The following is a 23,796-nucleotide window of genomic DNA, read 5'->3' as shown; positions in this document are numbered from 1 at the left end:
GAAAAGCAAAAACTGCAGCGCCGTGGTTTTAAAGCGCACCCGTGGTAGAGAAACGGAATGCGATATAAGCGTGCGTAGCCATGATACGCACACGACAAACTGCCTTAAAATATTTAGACTTGAGGGAAAGCTTCGTTAGCAAACGATAGCACGGCAATCAGCACTCGAATATAATTATAACCCTAATACTAATTGTAAATATTTATCTCATCTATGGGATCTAATGCGCGCGCTGTTGCTTTGTCTCTGCGTGTAGTAGTTGAGAGAGCCAGTTTAAGGGCGGAGTAGTTGGAAGGCATACTTTCTAGGAAAAATGGCCGCTCAAGGAGAAGAGCCAACTCGAGCGGCTTTAGAGGCTAGGAAAACTGCCTTAAAATATTTAGACTTGAGGGAAAGCTTCGTTAACAAACTATAACACGGCAATCAGCACTCGAATACGACGAGAGAAATTACTGAGACGTGGAAAATTCCCTTGAAAAAAAAAAATCTGGTTTGCTAGGCAAATGCTTGTATGTATTGAACCTCTTAAAAGATGAGGGGTGAAATATGCGCTCACCGAGAGGGCATCTTCGGCACGAGACATCCCCAAGGCACCTTACAGAGATGTGGAGAGCTTCGCGGCCGGAACGAAGCTTCCCTTCTCCGCCGGCCAAGAGGGGGAAACGCGCTTTCCGATCGCTCAAGGTTGCGCGGACAAAGCCTAACTCTAGCGTCTAGGAAAAGCTTAACCAGGTGCGATGGCGGCACGCATAGCGTGGGAAGCTAGCCGCCAGAATAACTATACCAAGGACTGCTGCTGATGAGGGCGAAATACCTTCGTGTAATTATAATAACCCTAATAGGACTACTTTCGAAAAAAAAGGAAACGGCCCAGAGGGCTATACTACGAGAGCTATGACTGATAGTTTTCTCTCTCTCTCTCTCTATATATATATATATATATATATATATATATACATTCATCTCATCTATGGGATCGCATGCGCGCGCTGTTTCTTTGTCTCTGCGTGTAGTACAGTGAAGAGAGCCAGTTTAAGGGCGGAGAAGAAGAAAGAAGAGAAAAGCAAAAACTGCAGCGCCGTGGTTTTAAAGCGCACCCGTGGTAGAGAAACGGAATGCGATATAAGCGTGCGTAGCCATGATACGCACACGACAAACTGCCTTAAAATATTTAGACTTGAGGGAAAGCTTCGTTAGCAAACGATAGCACGGCAATCAGCACTCGAATATAATTATAACCCTAATACTAATTGTAAATATTCATCTCATCTATGGGATCTAATGCGCGCGCTGTTGCTTTGTCTCTGCGTGTAGTAGTTGAGAGAGCCAGTTTAAGGGCGGAGAAGAAGAAAGAAGAGAAAAGCAAGAACTGCAGCGCCGTGGTTTTAAAGCGCACCCGTGGTAGAGAAACGGAATGCGATATAAGCGTGCGTAGCCATGATACGCACACGACAAACTGCCTTAAAATATTTAGACTTGAGGGAAAGCTTCGTTAGCAAACGATAGCACGGCAATCAGCACTCGAATATAATTATAACCCTAATACTAATTGTAAATATTTATCTCATCTATGGGATCTAATGCGCGCGCTGTTGCTTTGTCTCTGCGTGTAGTAGTTGAGAGAGCCAGTTTAAGGGCGGAGAAGAAGAAAGAAGAGAAAAGCAAAAACTGCAGCGCCGTGGTTTTAAAGCGCACCCGTGGTAGAGAAACGGAATGCGATATAAGCGTGCGTAGCCATGATACGCACACGACAAACTGCCTTAAAATATTTAGACTTGAGGGAAAGCTTCGTTAGCAAACGATAGCACGGCAATCAGCACTCGAATATAATTATAACCCTAATACTAATTGTAAATATTCATCTCATCTATGGGATCTAATGCGCGCGCTGTTGCTTTGTCTCTGCGTGTAGTAGTTGAGAGAGCCAGTTTAAGGGCGGAGAAGAAGAAAGAAGAGAAAAGCAAAAACTGCAGCGCCGTGGTTTTAAAGCGCACCCGTGGTAGAGAAACGGAATGCGATATAAGCGTGCGTAGCCATGATACGCACACGACAAACTGCCTTAAAATATTTAGACTTGAGGGAAAGCTTCGTTAGCAAACGATAGCACGGCAATCAGCACTCGAATATAATTATAACCCTAATACTAATTGTAAATATTTATCTCATCTATGGGATCTAATGCGCGCGCTGTTGCTTTGTCTCTGCGTGTAGTAGTTGAGAGAGCCAGTTTAAGGGCGGAGTAGTTGGAAGGCATACTTTCTAGGAAAAATGGCCGCTCAAGGAGAAGAGCCAACTCGAGCGGCTTTAGAGGCTAGGAAAACTGCCTTAAAATATTTAGACTTGAGGGAAAGCTTCGTTAACAAACTATAACACGGCAATCAGCACTCGAATACGACGAGAGAAATTACTGAGACGTGGAAAATTCCCTTGAAAAAAAAAAATCTGGTTTGCTAGGCAAATGCTTGTATGTATTGAACCTCTTAAAAGATGAGGGGTGAAATATGCGCTCACCGAGAGGGCATCTTCGGCACGAGACATCCCCAAGGCACCTTACAGAGATGTGGAGAGCTTCGCGGCCGGAACGAAGCTTCCCTTCTCCGCCGGCCAAGAGGGGGAAACGCGCTTTCCGATCGCTCAAGGTTGCGCGGACAAAGCCTAACTCTAGCGTCTAGGAAAAGCTTAACCAGGTGCGATGGCGGCACGCATAGCGTGGGAAGCTAGCCGCCAGAATAACTATACCAAGGACTGCTGCTGATGAGGGCGAAATACCTTCGTGTAATTATAATAACCCTAATAGGACTACTTTCGAAAAAAAGGAAACGGCCCAGAGGGCTATACTACGAGAGCTATGACTGATAGTTTTCTCTCTCTCTCTCTCTATATATATATATATATATATATATTTATATATTCATCTCATCTATGGGATCGCATGCGCGCGCTGTTTCTTTGTCTCTGCGTGTAGTACAGTGAAGAGAGCCAGTTTAAGGGCGGAGAAGAAGAAAGAAGAGAAAAGCAAAAACTGCAGCGCCGTGGTTTTAAAGCGCACCCGTGGTAGAGAAACGGAATGCGATATAAGCGTGCGTAGCCATGATACGCACACGACAAACTGCCTTAAAATATTTAGACTTGAGGGAAAGCTTCGTTAGCAAACGATAGCACGGCAATCAGCACTCGAATATAATTATAACCCTAATACTAATTGTAAATATTCATCTCATCTATGGGATCTAATGCGCGCGCTGTTGCTTTGTCTCTGCGTGTAGTAGTTGAGAGAGCCAGTTTAAGGGCGGAGAAGAAGAAAGAAGAGAAAAGCAAAAACTGCAGCGCCGTGGTTTTAAAGCGCACCCGTGGTAGAGAAACGGAATGCGATATAAGCGTGCGTAGCCATGATACGCACACGACAAACTGCCTTAAAATATTTAGACTTGAGGGAAAGCTTCGTTAGCAAACGATAGCACGGCAATCAGCACTCGAATATAATTATAACCCTAATACTAATTGTAAATATTTATCTCATCTATGGGATCTAATGCGCGCGCTGTTGCTTTGTCTCTGCGTGTAGTAGTTGAGAGAGCCAGTTTAAGGGCGGAGAAGAAGAAAGAAGAGAAAAGCAAAAACTGCAGCGCCGTGGTTTTAAAGCGCACCCGTGGTAGAGAAACGGAATGCGATATAAGCGTGCGTAGCCATGATACGCACACGACAAACTGCCTTAAAATATTTAGACTTGAGGGAAAGCTTCGTTAGCAAACGATAGCACGGCAATCAGCACTCGAATATAATTATAACCCTAATACTAATTGTAAATATTCATCTCATCTATGGGATCTAATGCGCGCGCTGTTGCTTTGTCTCTGCGTGTAGTAGTTGAGAGAGCCAGTTTAAGGGCGGAGAAGAAGAAAGAAGAGAAAAGCAAAAACTGCAGCGCCGTGGTTTTAAAGCGCACCCGTGGTAGAGAAACGGAATGCGATATAAGCGTGCGTAGCCATGATACGCACACGACAAACTGCCTTAAAATATTTAGACTTGAGGGAAAGCTTCGTTAGCAAACGATAGCACGGCAATCAGCACTCGAATATAATTATAACCCTAATACTAATTGTAAATATTTATCTCATCTATGGGATCTAATGCGCGCGCTGTTGCTTTGTCTCTGCGTGTAGTAGTTGAGAGAGCCAGTTTAAGGGCGGAGTAGTTGGAAGGCATACTTTCTAGGAAAAATGGCCGCTCAAGGAGAAGAGCCAACTCGAGCGGCTTTAGAGGCTAGGAAAACTGCCTTAAAATATTTAGACTTGAGGGAAAGCTTCGTTAACAAACTATAACACGGCAATCAGCACTCGAATACGACGAGAGAAATTACTGAGACGTGGAAAATTCCCTTGAAAAAAAAAAATCTGGTTTGCTAGGCAAATGCTTGTATGTATTGAACCTCTTAAAAGATGAGGGGTGAAATATGCGCTCACCGAGAGGGCATCTTCGGCACGAGACATCCCCAAGGCACCTTACAGAGATGTGGAGAGCTTCGCGGCCGGAACGAAGCTTCCCTTCTCCGCCGGCCAAGAGGGGGAAACGCGCTTTCCGATCGCTCAAGGTTGCGCGGACAAAGCCTAACTCTAGCGTCTAGGAAAAGCTTAACCAGGTGCGATGGCGGCACGCATAGCGTGGGAAGCTAGCCGCCAGAATAACTATACCAAGGACTGCTGCTGATGAGGGCGAAATACCTTCGTGTAATTATAATAACCCTAATAGGACTACTTTCGAAAAAAAAGGAAACGGCCCAGAGGGCTATACTACGAGAGCTATGACTGATAGTTTTCTCTCTCTCTCTATATATATATATATATATATATATATATATATATATATTCATCTCATCTATGGGATCGCATGCGCGCGCTGTTTCTTTGTCTCTGCGTGTAGTACAGTGAAGAGAGCCAGTTTAAGGGCGGAGAAGAAGAAAGAAGAGAAAAGCAAAAACTGCAGCGCCGTGGTTTTAAAGCGCACCCGTGGTAGAGAAACGGAATGCGATATAAGCGTGCGTAGCCATGATACGCACACGACAAACTGCCTTAAAATATTTAGACTTGAGGGAAAGCTTCGTTAGCAAACGATAGCACGGCAATCAGCACTCGAATATAATTATAACCCTAATACTAATTGTAAATATTCATCTCATCTATGGGATCTAATGCGCGCGCTGTTGCTTTGTCTCTGCGTGTAGTAGTTGAGAGAGCCAGTTTAAGGGCGGAGAAGAAGAAAGAAGAGAAAAGCAAAAACTGCAGCGCCGTGGTTTTAAAGCGCACCCGTGGTAGAGAAACGGAATGCGATATAAGCGTGCGTAGCCATGATACGCACACGACAAACTGCCTTAAAATATTTAGACTTGAGGGAAAGCTTCGTTAGCAAACGATAGCACGGCAATCAGCACTCGAATATAATTATAACCCTAATACTAATTGTAAATATTTATCTCATCTATGGGATCTAATGCGCGCGCTGTTGCTTTGTCTCTGCGTGTAGTAGTTGAGAGAGCCAGTTTAAGGGCGGAGAAGAAGAAAGAAAGAAGAGAAAAGCAAAAACTGCAGCGCCGTGGTTTTAAAGCGCACCCGTGGTAGAGAAACGGAATGCGATATAAGCGTGCGTAGCCATGATACGCACACGACAAACTGCCTTAAAATATTTAGACTTGAGGGAAAGCTATATATATATATATATATATATATTTTATTTATTTCAAAGTACCTTACTCAATGCCCCAAGGGGAGCATTGAGTAAGGGGGGCGTCATTGAACAAATGACAAGAGAAAACAGATATATGAGCGCTAAAAAATGTGAGAGCTAAAAATGTTTGTAATGATCACATGCTTCCAAATCACTGTTAAAAAAACGCTAAATCAATACAAAGAGTTATCGGGAAAGGAATGAAAAGTACATTTCACCCTAACATAAAAGGCGATGTAACACTTGCGCGAGATAACGTACATAGCGCGAGTACATAAAGCAAACAAAATTGAAACCACAATAACAAGAAAAAGAAAGTCACGTATTATATGACATGACATATGTACAGATGAAGATATTTGTTATGATGAAGACTGTAGGTTCAGTAGTTGTCTAAATTTATCATTGCTCATTTGAGCGACAGTGCTATTAGGAAGCGAATTCCATAACCGAATCGCTCGTGGTAAAGCCGAGAAGTTAAATGCGTTAGTGTTGCCATAAATGCGAGTGAGACTTAAATCATTATAAATCATTATTTATATATATATATATATATATATATATATATATATATATATATATATATATATATATATATATATATATATATATAGCTATGGTCGATTGCGAAAAATAGTTCGAGTTGCCCAAGGGAGCAGCGAACAACTCTGTATCGAACGTGTTGGTGTAGCAGTCATCTGATTTTTTAAAGCTTGGCGCAGAACCTGAGATACTTTGTATGAATTCTTGTGGCGTACCACTGGCATAAATATAAACGAGAACAGTAAAAAATTGAATCAGAGGCCCCCTTTCGCGTCATTGCATCCATAGTTTAATGTGCAGTGTGCAGTTCCGTTTCGGAGCCTGAACTACACCAGTAGAGCAAACGCGTGCGCTAGTGAACGCAGATCCGGGACGCCGGGTCGTATAGGCGATTCTCAGTCTTCCTCGGAGCCCAATTTTCCTCGGCAATACGTATACGAACGGGTAAATATTCGCTGGTGCCAGATATAAAACGCGCGTTAAGATATGATAATTACTGAAGAAAGACGAAGATGTTTGCAATGAGAGGAGGCTAATTTCCACACGCAATGTAAGCCGTCGAACTAAGCGTGTTGAAATAGCGCCCACGTTCAGGTTCCATATAATAGGTCGCGGCTCTCTCCAGCTGCGGCGTTAAAATTAAACTGCGTGGTTTAACGCGCCGAAACTGCAAGGTAGGTAATGAGGCGCGCCGTGTAGTGGGGGACGGCTCCGCATTCATTTCGACAAATTGGGGTTCTTTAACGTGCGCCTACTACACGTTAAACGATCATTGTTGCACTCTGCTCCGGAGAAAAATGCTTCCTCCGCGGCCGGGATCGAACCCGCGACCTCGTACTCGGCAGAGCAACGCCGTAGCCACTAACCCCCGTATTCAGAAACGCATATTAACTTGAAGCCAATGCTTGACTTGATATAAATGACGCCTTGCGGGAACGACCCGAAGACGCTAATTGCGTTTCCTTTGGTGCGTTCACCACAGGCGTCATTTAAATCGAGCCAAACGTGGGCTTCAAGTTATGATGCGTTTATGGATACGGAAGTATAAGCCACGGCGCCGTGTCTATAGCTGCGGTGTGTGTGGTCGTCTGCGCCCTCCCAAAGTTATTAGGTCAGTTCCGCGATGGCGCAGTGACTTTGGCGCTGCGCTGCTAAGCCCGTGGGCGCGGGATCGAATCCCGACCACGGCCGCCACATTTCGATGGGGGCGAAATGCAAGAAACTCCCGTATACCATGCATTTTGGGTGCACGTAAAATAACCCTTGGTGGTCAAAATTAACCCGGAGCCCCAAACTACGGCGTGCCTCATAATTATGTGGTAATTTTGGCACGTAAAACCAGAGAATTTAATTTAAAAAAAGATATATGTGCATAGGGGGAGGTATTGTTGCGCTCTAGTCTTTTCATTATTCCCACAACGTGTGCAAAACCCATTTGACATTAAGAAGAAGCGTTTGCTCGCTTGCTCCTATCTGAATACATGTAAAAGGAGAATGCGTTTTTCTCGCCAACCACAGCACTAAATTTGACGAGGTTTGTTGCATTTAAAAGATAAACTTAAAATCTAGTGACTGTTGGTTTCGAATTTTGTTATTTAGGGCGTCTATTTTTTATTAAAAATTGGCAAAAATCGAAAATTTTCAGAAAGCAAAACTATCAAGTGTACAACTCTGTAATTCCGCAATGAAAAATGATATAACAATTCTGTGAATTGCATGTAATAGTACATCTAAAACGGACACAATTAATATGTTGCATACGAATCCTTAAAAAAATTTAGTAATATGGAAATACAGCTTTTGCATAACCCTTGTACACGGCGTAACAAATCCACGTAAGATATAAATTGGCATATCAAATTTGTCCGCTTTGAATGCTTTAATGGATGCCGTTTACAGAACCGTGATATCTGTTCTTGAAGCATAGCTATTAGTTTGTCAACTTCTTGCTTTCTTTTTCGAACTTTCAATGTTTTGAAATTTCTTTTAACAAAATTCAGGCCCTAAATCAAAATACCGCTTCCAACAGTCCCTAGAATTTAGCCTTTTCTCTCAAATGCAACAACATTCATTAGAATTGGTCCAGGGGTTATCTCAGAAAAGTGTTTTTGCGTTTTACATGTACTTGAATAGGCCGCTTTGGAGTTGGGCCCGAGCTAAAGCTTCCTCTTAATGCTAGATCCCTGAATCCAAAAATGAAATGGAAGGGGGAAAAAATGAAGCGACGTTTTTGCCTCGCGAGTGACGTTGAACAGTCTATGTTGAGCATATGGACCTGTGGTTTCAGAGTGCTCGTTGAGATTTGTTCGCGGAGTGTTTCTTCCTTGCACTCTGCTTGATAGCGCGCTCATCTCATGAAAGTTGAGCGACTAATTCGGGTACTTTCGTTCAAGGGGTGTTACATTCTTTAGGGAAAACGAAAGCGCGCTCGTAATAGTTTGCGTACGCACTGCGACATTTTCAGCGCACGGAAAACGTCTCCTCTACTTACAAGATGTACTAAAGACACATGCTTTGTTTTGGCTATCGTTTTCTCTCTCTGAAACTCGCTCTGGTTTTTTTTTTTTTTTTTCAATATATCAGTTTGTTGCGCCTACGCTACACAACCGCACCACAGCCACTTGTGCGGTACAGTATCGCACTCCACATTCGCCACGTACTTCAGGCATGCGTCGTCAAATTTTGCGTTCCTCACATGCTTTCAGCAGCGCTGGCCTGGCGCGAACACCGAGTGCCGTCTCGAGAGCGCGTTAATGCTTCCGAGCCCCGTGCAGCGCGTGGCTTGCGTAATAAAGCTTACACGTGGCAACAGCAAAACGCTCGGCAACAGGAAACGCAAGGCTTCCGTTATCGAGACTCACTGGAGGCACGACATATGGCTATTGTTTTGCAATTGAAGCATAAATGTGCGCGAATATCGGCGGCGATCGACCTCAACTGGTTCAGCAAACACCAGGAAAAAAATAAATAAAGAAGCTCGCCTTCAAACAGCGAGGTTGCGCGTTTCATCTGGGCATCGACGTGTCATATTTTGCTTCACGACGCCGCCCTCCGGTTCACGTAAGTCTCATGAGGAGTGGCTTCTCCCGCGCCCACTATATACAGGCAAGTCCTGCCAGAGCAGATGAAAAAAAATGCGAGCCGCATGGACGTGCGCCCCCGTACACAACGCGTTCGGCGCTGTCGGTTCCGCGGGACCGTCTTATTTGTGCCCTTTATTCAATGAAATTAGGACGCTTCGGCGACAGTATACAGCCACCTCATACAGCGCACGTGTCCGAGAACATGAAAGAAATGTGCATAAAGACACACTTTCCCATCCGCGCGCGTATACACTTCTTTTTATGTGTTTTTCTTTGGTTCTTTTGTTTTTTTCTTTCAAAATACGAAAAGCGTCGCCTTCTGTTCGCTTCTTTCCTCAGCGCGCGGGCCCGCGAGGCCCGTTTGTCGGTGCACTAGTTTGAAACAAACTCGGCTGGGCAGTATCTCGGCGCGTCCAACGGGAAAGCACGCCCGGCCGTCGGACCGACCGGGGACGCGCTCCTCTGTCGGCGACGATAGGGAGAAAAACCCTGGCAGAAGAAACCTTGGCCAAAAGAAACGGAGAAAACCCTGGGAAGTGCGCTCAATTGAAGAAGAAAAGGGCCTCGCGGAAGCCGTCGAGCTCAACGCGAATGTGACACGCTGCAAGCGGGATTAGCGCCGCAGCGAAACGTCGTTATGCAAACTCAATTGGATCGCGAATTTCGCGAGCGCTCTCGCACTCACAAACACGCCTCGTCTTTTCTTTCTTTTATTTTTTTTCCTCCCGCCGTTCTTTCATTTTCAATGAACGCTGATGATTGAAGCCGCCTCCTGCAACGGGGTGTCGAGGCGAGGGCAGTGGCGCGGAACCTCAAGTGCACGCACTGCCCCGCGAACCCGTGACACTGCGCGTCACAACAGCTTCGCGTGCAGGCCCTCGATACGTAGGGAAAAGCGGACCATCGGGTTCGGTGCTATGAAAGACATGCCATTCGGGCTCCGTAAGACTTGTTTCGATTTGCTTCCCGAATGGCTGCAATTGGTATTCAGAGCCGTTTGTCCATGATAAGCCGGGTGCCTCTACAAGGAGTTACGGCAAAGGAAGAAACAAGCGTTTCCGCTAGAGATAACAGACAGTAGAGAGTTTTAGCAGAGCGTTCACGGTCCGCTCCGCTCAGACCGGCCTATCACAACAATTGGCAGGCAGCCGCTCAGCAAAACGCTACTGGGAACACTGACGCGCGTGCGCACAGCACACATAGCGGCAGCGGAACGTGAGACGCTGACCACGTTCCGCTAGGAACCTGATTTAGCGGTGCGTCAGGGATCGTGTAGTTGCTTTCGTAATCGTTTTACCGCCAAGCTGAGAGCACGTCAGTGGCATCTCTGGAAGGCGCTCTTGTTAGATAAGCGAAATCAATGCATTCTGTGCAGCCACCGGCGCGCGTGAAACGTGTGCGGAGCGGAGCGCAAGCAAACGCTCTGCTAAAACTGTCTAGTTTTAGCAGAGCGTTTGCTTGCGCTCCGCTCCGCACACGTTTCACGCGCGCCGGTGGCTGCACAGAATGCATTGATTTCGCTTATCTAACAAGAGCGCCTTCCAGAGATGCCACTGACGTGCTCTCAGCTTGGCGGTAAAACGATTACGAAAGCAACTACACGATCCCTGACGCACCGCTAAATCAGGTTCCTAGCGGAACGTGGTCAGCGTCTCACGTTCCGCTGCCGCTATGTGTGCTGTGCGCACGCGCGTCAGTGTTCCCAGTAGCGTTTTGCTGAGCGGCTGCCTGCCAATTGTTGTGATAGGCCGGTCTGAGCGGAGCGGACCGTAAACGCTCTGCTAAAACTCTCTAACATCTCCAGGGCTGTGCGTTCTGCATTACAACTGTGCGCGCAGTGTTTTGTTTTCTTTTCTTCTTTTGTGCGTGGAAAGAGCGGAAATGTGAGGGATTTAGAGCGGTGTAACAACTTCAGTGAAAGAATTCGCCGCCGGAGTTAACAAGTTTTTTCACGAGCTAAGTTGCCCATATCTGAAAGCTTATATTATTATTATTATTATTATTATTAGTAGTAGTAGTAGTAGTAGTAGTAGTAGTAGTAGTAGTATTGAAGGTGTTTGGCTAGTGCGCACCTTTGAACCTATCGAAACGGTGATGGGGAAAGTAAACACAACCATGTAATCTGCACTTGAGCGTTGCTACAATCACTGTCAGCGGACTAGAGCGCACAGACCATAGTTTGAGATTCAGTGTCACCTCCGGGCAATCAAGCCGCGTACAAATATTGATGACGAAAGAACAGGGAGGAAAAAATAATTCACAAGGTAGAGACGCTATCGGATCTCCGCAAAAATAATGCGCAGTAACACTCATGGACGTACTACGCAAAGCACGGAAATACGAAAACGCTCGGTCCTCAGCCGACGACACATAATATTGCTTCGTTCGTCATAATTTGCAGCCGCAGATACGTATCACTACTGTGTTGAGATTCTAAGCCTGACATATGACTGAGTGTAGAAGAACATATATGACCGCAAGGTTAGGAACTCCCTCCCGGTGTCGCCCAGTGGCTATGGTGCTGCGCTGCAGAGCTCGAGGTTGGGGGTTCGGCCGCGGTGCCACATTTAGTTGAATGGGGTGAAATGCAAGGAACGCTCGTGTACTTAGAATTAGGTGCATGGTGAAGAACCCCAGATGGTTAAAATTAATCGGCAGTGCTTCGCTACGACTTGCCTCAGAATGGAATCGTGGTTTTAGCACATAAAACCCCAGAATTTTTTTTAAAGGTTAAGAACTGTGTTGTGCAACTGTTAAACCTATCATGTTGCTTCATCGCGAAAAATTTACCAACATTCACATTTTCTTCCGACATTTTTTTTTTCTTTTCTTTGGGCTTTAGCATCATGAAGACGTTCTTTCCGTCATTGCTTCCCCTTTCCCTTCCCATAGTGCAGGATAGCAAACAGGAGGTTTTAACTCCGGTTAACCTCCCTGCCTTTCTCTCATTTACATCTCTCTCTCGCTCTCTTTAAAGACCCGAAGAGAGGTTCTAGAAGCAACCGTGTGGACTATGAACCTTAGCAACCTGAACGATTAGAACTGCTCAGAGGCAGGACTGTATTGTTGTATGCTGTTGATTTCCAGCTCACGACAGCCTATACAGAAAAGTGTCCCCAAAACGGCGATGGAACCTGCTTAACGACACGATTAGCGCTTTACTTTTTTTCTTACTCACAATTTTTGTTCCTTCCAGAGATCTCACCACGTGCGGAAAAGCCCCACTTGGCACGTTTTCACGGCTCATCTGTTTGAGCCGAGACACAGGGGGATATAAAGCACGCAGTAGACCCAGCGAGGGAGAGACTTGAAGAGCCGCATTCCGCGATCACATCGACGCGCGCTTTCTTCACTTTTCTCTTTCGCGAGCACCAGCCTGCTGAGCGGTCGGAGAGCGATTTGCATCGTGACAAGCGCGAAACAAAAGTTTGCCGGGCTCCCGGCGGTGGTACCAGGGATGCGGCGAGCTGGGTGCGCCGAGCAAACAAAGCTAAGCTAACTGCGTCTCGGCTGCCGGAAAGCATTTGGACGTAAGCACCTTAAGCGAGCCCAAAGAACCGCCTCGCTCGCTCCGCGAGTACCGAGAGGTGCGCTGGCTGCGCGAGTGCATTTCGATTCGAAGAGGAAGCAGCGCCGCGCCGGGCCTCTCGTGTCGCCTCCACCACACTTGTTGGGAGGCAGCGTGGCCAGCCTTCGAAGAGCGCGCTCACCCCTTGGCGATACAGCGCGACGTTCAACACCTGTGCTTGTTGCTGTTTTTGTTTTTTTCTTCGATAACGTGCCCTTCTTTGAATCCAATATGCAGAAGGCACGCGGGAATGCAATACGGGCCGGAGGAGCAGAATGAACGGCATCGCCGACAAAAACGAGTGTTCATTGCCGCACGAAAGACCTGGTTCTCTGACACACACACACAGACACACACACACACAAACACGTGTGCGCGTGCGTGCGTGCGTGCGTGCGTGTGTGTGTGTGTGTGTGTGTGTGTGTGTGTGTGTGTGTGCGTGCGTGCGTGCGTGTGCACGTACAGAAGAATCTGCAGCATGTGCATTGCCCATATCATTGCAGTAGCCGTTCTCAGTTGCCAACCAGCCATGCACGATGAACTGCACATGATGCTTCCTATAGTCTTAGAGTCTGGTGAAACATCTAAGGCGGAGCCACTTGAAAAAAATTCCCGAAGTTTCCAGGCTTCAGTGTGAAATACTATGTTTTGATTTGATTCGCCATCTTTTGCGAAATATACTTTGCGATTGCAGATTTTTCTACCACCGGAAATAAGGCTTTTCGGCAGTGCCTAGCTGTTCCTAAAACCAAGGCTAGCTCGAAAGTCTGCCCAGAGCCGATTGCTGAAGGGCGCATGCCTAGTTTAGCAGAGATTACGAAGCCTAATGGCGGCATTTAATTTCTTCAGATCCATTCGTGTTCCGCCATATTAGGGGGATAAAGTTTGGCCGCCTCTGTTTAATCAGGCCGAGTGCGCGTGCCGAGCGCACATAGCCGGAAGATTACAGCAAGTTCTAAACTTTTCGCTCCGACAGAACTTGAAAACAAGACACTTTATGGAGCAAATAGGCGGTATTATAATATATTCGTTCCAGGTATTAGTACTGGATTGCGTTAATCTCTGAACTACAACGGACGACAGTACTGAAAGTTCTGATGGACGCCTCCCACTTGAACAAGGAATAGCGGATCAACCTACTCATTAATTTACACGACTTCAAACTGCCCTATTGCTCGGATTCGTCCACTTTCCTGGCGCTAAAACACGTGGACGCAGTTCATTTTACTTTGTGCGAAACATCTTTATCAAGTCATACGCTAATTTGCAGGGACAACATGGCCACAATTAGTACATGACCGGGGTAGTTGGAGAAGTATGGGAGAGGCCTTTGCCCTGCAGTGGGCATAACCAGGCTGATGATGATGATGACACTAATTTGCAGCTACATTTTCAACTATAGGCACGGTTACAATGGCCTACCGAGGGAAGCTTTTAGTGGTAATCCAAACCTCTGTTTCTGCATGCGTGTGTGTCTGAAAGGGAAACTGGAAAACAGAGAGCGAAAATTCTAGCTGTCTGGTCGGCCCTGTTCGGGGAGATATCATTAAAGAATGGAAAAATCACAAGAGCATGAAGCAACACTTCTGCACATACCCGTAAACTGGCTACAAAATTAGTCAACTCCGCTCAACCCCGGGGAATCACTGTCAGCACCTGCACTTTGTATTTTGGTCGACACCAAGAGCCTATAACTCGCTGGCTGTTTTACTCGTTGAGGGCCATGCAGAGTACATTTATCTGTGCACCAAGACGATGACGCCGGTAGATGAGGCGCGTGGTCGTCTCACTGCAGCTACAGGCGGAATTAGCAACACCGTAGCGTGACTTATCTACTTCTTAATTTTCTATTCTCCTTTCGTACCTCTGTGTGCGTACCCTTTTCCCAATCCTCGTGTCCAGGCTAACAAATTGAGTCCTTTCATGCTTCACCTTCCTTTCTTCTTTCCTCTTTAGTCTCTGTACATGCGTCAATTCGGAAAGCGTGCGCGTTTCTGAATGTTACGCCGAGCCATAGTACCACGAAACTGTTGGTTCTCGACGTGTCACGCCTGCATGCAAGCTATAACTGTATACATACGAGTATTCATTGAGTCATTAGTATTTAGCGGGATTGATGTGAGTTCACGGGCTAACGTGAGAGCTACACTTGCGGTGTCTGTTCTTAAATATAGGAAGATCACCATCATGGTAAAAGCGTGCAGCTCCGTGGGCGCGATCATTTATGACGTTTCTGCAGCAATTTGCTGGCCACTAAATGAGTACAATCGTGACCTTTCTCGACTGCGTGATGGTGTGTGCCTCTAATCTCAAAAACGATTCATCTGTTTGTGGGATTTCTGACGTAGGCAAGTGATTAAGCGATAAACTGAGTAAAGTAAATGTTTGAGAAAGTTGGTTATGGCGTCTATTATTGTGGCATTACGCCCAGATCTATAGACAAAGGACGTGAATGTGCAGTAACCAGGGCAAACACACCTGTGACTTGGACAGGAACAGTCTGAGATCCAGAAACTGGATCGAGTAGTTCTTAAGAACTTCATGTATCTAGTACAAGGGTGCTAAAGCGCTCTTTAAAGATTCCTGGCGTGTACGCCACGTCACTGAAGTAGCACGAGCTTCCAATCCTTAGATAACAAGCAAGTTATCCAAGTATCAGAAGGCGGTTAGCATCTCAAGCTGTTCCTGCCGGAATTCCATGTATGTTGGAAAGTTGCGCTCGTGTTTCTCCTTCCACGTATTTTGACTAGAGAGAAAAAACATATATAAAATGAAATGCAGAGAGGTTATACAGGTTGCACTTGGTTTGCTAACCTGAACTGGGGGAGGGGAAAGCGCACTGAAAAGAGAAAGAAAAACGAAGAAGGAAAGTACGATAAGTGCACGCACACAACAGCGTTCACCGCGCAATCAAAGGCAGTCGCAGAGCTCAGTCACCTTCAAAAAGTGCCGCAGTGCTCTTGTGGCCCGCACCGCGGATGACGGTCGAGCCCATGTTGCCAGCATTTTATTTTTATTCTGTGAAAGCTCTGTCGTCAAGTCTGATTAAGATGTCTAAGAGATTTTAATCACAATTGAGTTGCATTAACTTAAGAAATGAACAGATTAAGTCATCTTACTGTTCTTAATTAGAATTTCTTAAGTAAGCAACGTAAGAAATAACGCGCCATATATTTCGGCCACTCTCTCTGTATCCCACACTTCCTGTGCGCAGGTGCGAAGTGCGCTCGGGGCCTGAGTTCGTCCTACGAAAGTACCACTTCTTCGACGACTCGAAGTTCCACATGGTACAGTTCTTCTACCTGGACAACTCGTGCACGGTGCCGGCGTACGCACTGGACGGCTGGGGGCGGCTCGACCTGTCCAGCCTGTCGTGGGTGGTGCCCGGTGCGACCGAGGCCGAGGCTTCCCTGTCACATCTCAACGTAATCGCCTACACCGCCGAGGTGGCCGACCGGCTCAGCAGGGCAGTCAACAGGTGTGCAGGCAGCCTCCGTGACGTTGCGCTCGTGCGCCCGCCACTTACCGCCCGCACGTCTCCTGCAGCACGCGCGGAGACGTCCGGACGTGCAGGGGGAAAGCCGACTGTTGGGCACACATACGACTGTGCCACGTACCGGAGTTGCAGTCTTGTGGTGACGCGGCGGTTGTCGGCACTGAATTGTTTTCAGACACGGTATAGATGCCTCCGGCCACCCCAGGCAGGTTGCAGTACCGAAATAGGTCAATGTCCGCTTTACCACAAGGCCTCAAGCTCACCCTGGTCGCGGTCGCAGGAGACTGTCTTTATTATTTTGTTTTGACAGAGGATGCATACTATGTCTCCAGAATTTAATTTCATAGCAGTTATGGTATCAAATGAAGCAAGACCTCCGCTCATCAAGTACTTCAGCGTTTGGTTGCACTTCTTGAAACGAATTGTCAAGATTTTTTTTTCATCAGTATGCGCGATTATTTTCCTTTTGTGTGTCTATTTAATTACTCTTATTTTGCTGAAAGAACATCTTTATTAATCAATTAAGGAAAATTAGACATCCACCGAAACATAGCTAAGTGCTACAAAGGAAACCCATACGGGTTCCTCGAAAGAAAAGCTTTGCAGTTGAAGAAAAACTCATCCTGGACCGGGACTCGAGCCCGAGACCACTGCCTTTCCGAGGAAGCCGCTCTACCATCTGAGCTAACCAGGCGGCTAGCAGATGGCAGACGAAGTCAAATTGATCAATTGATAAATTCAACTTCGCCTACCATCTACTGGGTCTCCGCAGAACTATTACGTGAAACCTTTATTAATGCTGTGCAAATGCACCATTTACACCCAAATGAGAAGCTCAATTAAGGCTCACTTACCAGGGGTCGTGCATGTCCCTTTCTGCCCCTGCTCTCGAAGAGCGCACTTATCGGAAGTATTCTTGTCGAAACGAACAGCTGAAAAAAACATTCTGTAATGGACCAAGCTCTGGCGCCGCGCTTTATAGCGCGACTTCATAAGCGCTGCGTTTCGTGAGCTGATTCCGCCACACGAGAAGTGGTGTCTCTTGAATGCATTCACTACTTGGCGTAACGGTGTTCCTTCACTTCCGACACAGGGCGTTAGACGAAATAGAAAAAAACCGGCAGGCTTGGCTTTCGGTCTGACATTTGCCTCTCAGATCCGCGCGAGCGGCCGGTAAAGATCCCCTGGTGGTCAAAATTAATGCGGAGTCACCCATTACGGCATGCCTCATATTCAAATAGTGGATCTGGCACGTAAAACGCCAGAATTATATTCAATTCGTGCGAGCGCTAGCCGGTCAGCCTGAATGTTATTTTTTTTTTAAATTCAGGACGTGAATTCTGATGGGAAAACTGTTATTGCGTCCTAAAACAAACCGTGCAGTCCTTTTCATCGCCGCTATGTCCTGCGTAAGCATTTTTTTTTCCCGCGCTTTCCTCAAAGCGCGCGAAATAGGAATGTGCCGCGTGAATGCGCGTCCGCGCGCCGCGACACGAGCAAGTCCCAAAAGTGATTTGAAGGAACGAACTCCGCTCAGTGACCGAGTCGGCGACCGCCTGGAAGTGGCAAGCTGCCGCTGTTGTCGTCCGCTGATTACGCGCGGCGTGATTGGCGTGACGTCCCCAACCTAGGCAATGCCGGTTGCCGGCTTGCCAAGTCAGGCGATGAGCGTTGTTACTCCCTTCATATCACTTTTGGGAGCACAGATGTCGCGGCGCGCCTTCACGCGACACTTTTGTTATATCGCGCGCTATGAGTAACGAGCGAAAAAAAAAATAATTACGGAGGTCACACTGAACGCGATGAAAACGACAATGGATTGTTTTAGGACGCAGTTAACGTTTTCCTGTGAAAAGCCACGTGTTGGATTCAAAAAATTATATCTTCGGTAATTCATACTTTCTACTTATCCAAATAATTAGCACACATGAGTTACCTTGGAGGCGGAATAGGACTGATGACCGAACACAGTCAGTTTCATAATCATATATTGTACAAGGTTTTTTTTTTTTTTTTTAACAGCTTCGCTAAATTTAGATGCGAATTTTCTTTTGTTTTTTAAAGCAGCTTGTCAAGGTGCGTGCATGTGCAATGAAATCGACTTGGTTCCTTATTTCGCCGTCAGCAGCGACGAAGCGTAAAACGTTATGTTTGCAGGCTCTGTTGACTCGTTTAATTTAGGCTGCAGCAGAGGTCTCAGCGCGCCGCAAACGATTTCATGTAAACGTTGACCGGTCAGGCTATAATTATGCCCGGCTCCAGACTCGACCTGCTTGCATCGGGTTCGTGCAAGCGAATCCATAGTTTTACCGACTGGGGATGCAGTCATAGAGTTTCGACAATGCGCTTAAAAAAAAAAAAAAAAACTGGCGGCGTTTGAACGCGTGCAAACGTAAACAGGGAGCTGTGCTTGCTTTTAACGCAGGCTGCGCGCTTTCTTATTTCCGTGTCTCATAGCTCGCTGATCTTGCGTTCTTTCCTTAACAGCAGCTGTATGTGCTTGGTACGCGCACATTAAGAGCTGATGGTTCGTTATGCATAATTAGTGTTTTTCTTGTTATTAAGCGACCAGTCCGTACACAGAAGTGTGCTTACCCAACTAACCGACAAAATAAATGCAGACGTCAGTTTTTCCTCTTTATTTAACAATGCCCAGTGTTAGTTCAATAAAATCTAATGTTCCTTCTAGGTACAGTAGTTCTTGTCTTTAGGGAGCTCGGCGAAAGTTGCGGCGTGACTTTGGCTGCACCCACATGTATATATATATACTGCAAGCGCTCGGAGGAGATTCTTTACTGTGGTATTTTCGTCACGACAGGTCATGCCCTGGAGAAGTTAAGCGGCCCTGGGAGACACACCTAAAGTATCGCCTCGTCAGCTTTGTGGAAGGCCGAACTGCGGACAAGCCGCTTGTTGAAGACTTCGTTTGCACGGGAGGCCTACAGTTCACTCTCAACGAGCTGCAACTGGTGCGTTCCACACCAACTGCTAACTGAAAGAGTATTTCCGGCTTGGAAACCGTACACCCCCTTGAAGTGAACTTAGTTACAAATGTCCCATGTCTAATGACATGTTCCATACAAAAGTTTCGATTACCACCGTCTTTCATTGGACAGAAAACTTAGTTGCAATGAAATGCTAACTTTAGCTGTGAAATATCTACATTATAAACAATCACAAGAGTAATTCTCTAGCTAAATGCACCATTAAACCCAGTGGAAACCCTGCAAACGTCCTAACGCCACAATAAATGCCAGCTCAGTCTCTTTACCTGAGTATGTGTTCGCGTATGTGATAATGTGTGTTTCTCTTATTGTTGAGCCTTATTTAAATCTGCACATGTCCCAGTCACCCAGTGACAATGGCATCAGTGGCGTAGCAACAGGGGGGAGGTGTCATATACGTCTGAAGGCACCCGAAAATTGTCGATATCCTCGCCTTCCTCGACTACACCCGGGGGGTGACAGAAGAGCTAAGGGCCCCGGGTGCCAGACGACCTAGCTACGCCACTGTATGGCATTATACTTCAGATAACGGGACCGTTGGTTTGATTCCGTACCCAAGCTGCAGCACTCTGATGGGTAGCGGAATACAACAAAGCCTGTATAATATAGATTCGTTAGATTAATTTTAATATCAGACGGCCAATTTCACCTGCAGCCTTCCATTAGGTGGAGTCCCATTTAGGACAGGTGTTGGTATTGGTTGTAATATCCCTTCCCTATCCCTATCCCTATCCCTAGCCGACCTCTCTAGTCCGCCACACCTAACTAACGGGGAAAACGAAAGGATACGTGAAACTTCATCCGTGAATCAAGTCATCCTGATTACAAAACTTTAGACTTCATAGCTTCTTCATCGGAACCCGCGTTGCACTTCTCTAATAGGTACGTTCAACTTTTGACCAGCGCAGTAATCGCCGAACTTCTTGTTCCTGCACCTATCAAGTTTAGCAGGATGCGTTGTTGGGCAAGTTGGTTCATTGTAATAGGAAACATTGATTGCGCTTTCTAGACAATCACATGTAAGAAGACAGGACAGGCGCAAACTAACAACTGAGGTTTATTCCAGAAAAAACACTTATATATCAGACCATACCAGCGCAGGCTCATCAGGGTATCAGCAGCATAACAGAAGAACAACCCAAAATCAGAAAAAACCAAAGGCGTGGCTCACCTAAACATACTATGAAGAAAACGTGCCTCCCTATTGTAAAGTATGACTGATGTGTCACTGATGCATGCTTGTCCCTTCTTTTTTATATAATATGACTCAAGAAGTTCACGTGCTTTTTCATTATTGCACTTGCGCAGGATCTTAACTTGGTTGAGCAGAGGCCTGCATTTATGTTCTAAGCAGTGCATGGGTAAATGACGTTGCTCCCGGTTTATAATTGATCTTTCATGTTCTCGGATCCGCACGTTCAAACATCGGCCCGTCTGGCCTATGTAGGTTTTGCCGCATGTCAGGGGAATCTGATAAACAACGCCAACTTGGCAATCTAAATAGGGGTTCTTGTGTTTCACGCCGCAGCCTCCTTGCTTCTTTCTGGCGTGAAGTCTCCCAATGCGGGCGCCAATAACACTCTGCAGTTCCTTGACCTCAAACTTACCTTTGGAAAAGAGCACGTTTGTAGCTGTTTCTGCCCTCGCACACAAAAGCAACTATTACCATATGATTCAGCTCACTCTAAAATCACCAAAAGGGCCATTGCTAAACAGATTATTGAGCAATCTTTGAAGAAGTCATGTACGCATGCCATGCAGGCTAGCTTCGACATGCGAATTTCCAGGCTGAAAGAGGCTGGCTTCCCTGATGTGGTTGTGCTGGCAGTGGTTGAAACGCTCGAAAAGAGGCTAAAAGCGCCCCCAAAAGTAAACTCTGATGTTGCCAACAAAGCGTAAAAGCCAGTTGTAATTCCATATGTTCACAGAACTGCACATAATCTGAAGAAGATAGCAACCAAGCATGGTGTCCCACTCGTTTTCTCGGCTCCCTGCAAGCTGAGTCGCCTTTGCGCCCGCATTGGGAGACTTCACGCCAGAAAGAAGCAAGGTGGCTGCGGCGTGAAACACAAGAACCCCCATGTAGATTGCCAAGTTGGCGTTGTTTATCAGATTCCCCTGACATGCGGCAAAACCTACATAGGCCAGACGGGCCGATGTCTGAACGTGCGGATCCGAGAACATGAAAAATCAATTATAAACCGGGAGCAACGTCATTTACCCATGCACTGCTTAGAACATAAATGTAGGCCTCTGCTCAACCAAGTTAAGATCCTGCGCAAGTGCAATAATGAAAAAGCACGTGAACTTCTTGAGTCATATTATATAAAAAAGAAGGGACAAGCATGCATCAGTGACACATCAGTCATACTTTACAATAGGGAGGCACGTTTTCTTGATAGTATGTTTAGGTGAGCGACGCCTTTGGTTTTTTCTGATTTTGGGTTGTTCTTCTGTTATGCTGCTGATACCCTGATGCGCCTGCGCTGGTATGGTCTGATATATGTGTTTTTTCTGGAATAAACCTCAGTTGTTAGTTTGCGCCTGTCCTGTCTTCTTACATGTGATTGTCTAGAAAGCGCAATCAATGTTTCCTATTACCTATCAAGTGCTCAGCTCGGTTGGATTGTAATAAATGGCAAATTTATATCGCCGACGCATTGGACATAACAGTCACCGGGTTGGAAGGATATAACTGCAATTAAAGTTTAAAATTCACATTCAGAAAAGTCATCCTACGTAAGCGCTGTCAGTGAGCGGCTGTAGCAGACGCGTTCGTCAGGTCAGGCCAATCGCTACCATGTGTGGCTGGCGCCTGAACTTCGGCCACTATGAGGAAACGCTCTTAAGCAAGAGTGCCTGTGTGAACGCGGGCCTAACTTATAATTTAGCAGCAGACTACAACTGGCAACAGCATAGTCCTGCAGCCAGAACTATATGGAGCCAAAGGGCACGTGTAAGAGCACTACTGGATATAGTCCAAATATGAGGGGTTATTTTAAGGCAGTATATCGAAATTCTCATTGTTATTTCACACCTACAACGCTTCTGACGAACATTTGTACATATTCCTGTCTGTACCTAACTGAAACCGAAATTTATAGAGAATTAATGGAGGCCCTACTTGTAACGCATGCGGCTGTGAAGAAAAAAAATTTGCAGGACGCTTAAGCTTCGCCTTTAAAAGTGGAACGCGATAGCATTCAAAGATCCCTGACTGCCTCTCACGCTTCCCGGCAAGTACAGCTTATGTAACCGTAATGTTTTCTGTAAGCTTTCTGGTAGAAACGCGGCCTCTTGGGTTGGCCTAACTTCTGTTATTGTTTCGCACTTTTAATATTTGAGTCTCAGAAAGGAGGAGCAAGCAGGAATAGACAGAAAGACAGGGAGGTTAGCCAGTTCTCAGACCGGCTGGCTACCCAGTTCTGGGAAAAGGGGTTGAGGGGAATAAAAGATAATAGAAAAGAGATATTACAAAAAAAAGGGAAAGGAGTGCAAAAATGAAGGGGGAATAGAAAGGAAAATAGTGTACTGCTTAAATTCTGTCTCTAAGATCAGTTCTTCGCAAGAAGCGCGACAACGCTTTCAGAGCCTTCTGTGCTGAGTCCGGTCTCGGCCAGTGCAGAGATTTAACATAAAAGGCATGCGCTGCCGGTGTTTTGTTTCAGGACATTTGTTTGTGGGCTGTCATTCTTAAAATTCTGAGGAATAACTTTGTAAAGAATGTAAGACAAGGTATGAGCAACTTTAGGGATAGAAGAAGTTAATTGCCGTATAGAATATATACGGCAGTTTTCACTTACAGGATGCCGGCGCTGGCGCCGACGCCGGACGCCGTATTTCTGCGACGCGCGGCCCTTAACGCTATCGCGTTAATACTTCACATCTTCTTTGCATCTGCTCACGTTATAGCAGGAAGAGACAGGCACCATGTACCACGTTAGAGGCAATGGTCAGCCGACCACTGTCAGAGCAAAAGATACACAGGACAGTGGTCACAACGGGCATGCGTGCTAAAGGCAGCCAGAGTGCTAGTACGCCTCTTGCGGTCTTCGGGCCTGCGAAATAAGCTATGATGGTGGCATGTGCCAAATTGTTTCGCCGATTCCCGTTCCTGTACTATTATATGTCTCTCTTCCTGTCTCTAAATCCCCTTTGCCTTTTCCCTCGCGCCGGGTAGCAAACAGGATTCTTTTCTGGTTAACCTCCCTGCCTTTGATTTTTTTTCTCTGTCGAAAATGAACCTGCGCACGCAAAATTGGTAGTGCAAGAAACTAGAGTCCCTCCATAGGCTCCCGCAGGGAGCCAGAGTTGCGTGTCTCTTCTCCGTGCACCGCTGTCGATCAAGTGCTCGAACAGGTTCATATTGACTACGGAGGA

General features: G+C 46.2%; 1 protein-coding gene across 1 annotated transcript in view; it reads left to right on the top strand.

The window, feature by feature from the left end:
* Nucleotides 1-23,796, top strand: part of LOC126546315 (protein APCDD1-like) — a 344,614-nt gene that overhangs the window by 185,394 nt on the left and 135,424 nt on the right. The window contains exons 3-4 of the mRNA XM_050194491.3: nucleotides 16,130-16,393; nucleotides 19,230-19,380. Coding sequence (XP_050050448.2) covers nucleotides 16,130-16,393; nucleotides 19,230-19,380 — 415 coding nt within the window. The remainder of the gene's footprint in view (nucleotides 1-16,129; nucleotides 16,394-19,229; nucleotides 19,381-23,796) is intronic.

This window comes from Dermacentor andersoni, chromosome 1 (genome assembly GCF_023375885.2).
Source record: "Dermacentor andersoni chromosome 1, qqDerAnde1_hic_scaffold, whole genome shotgun sequence".
NCBI lineage: Eukaryota > Metazoa > Arthropoda > Arachnida > Ixodida > Ixodidae > Dermacentor > Dermacentor andersoni.
This window is presented reverse-complemented; position numbering and strand designations above follow the sequence as displayed.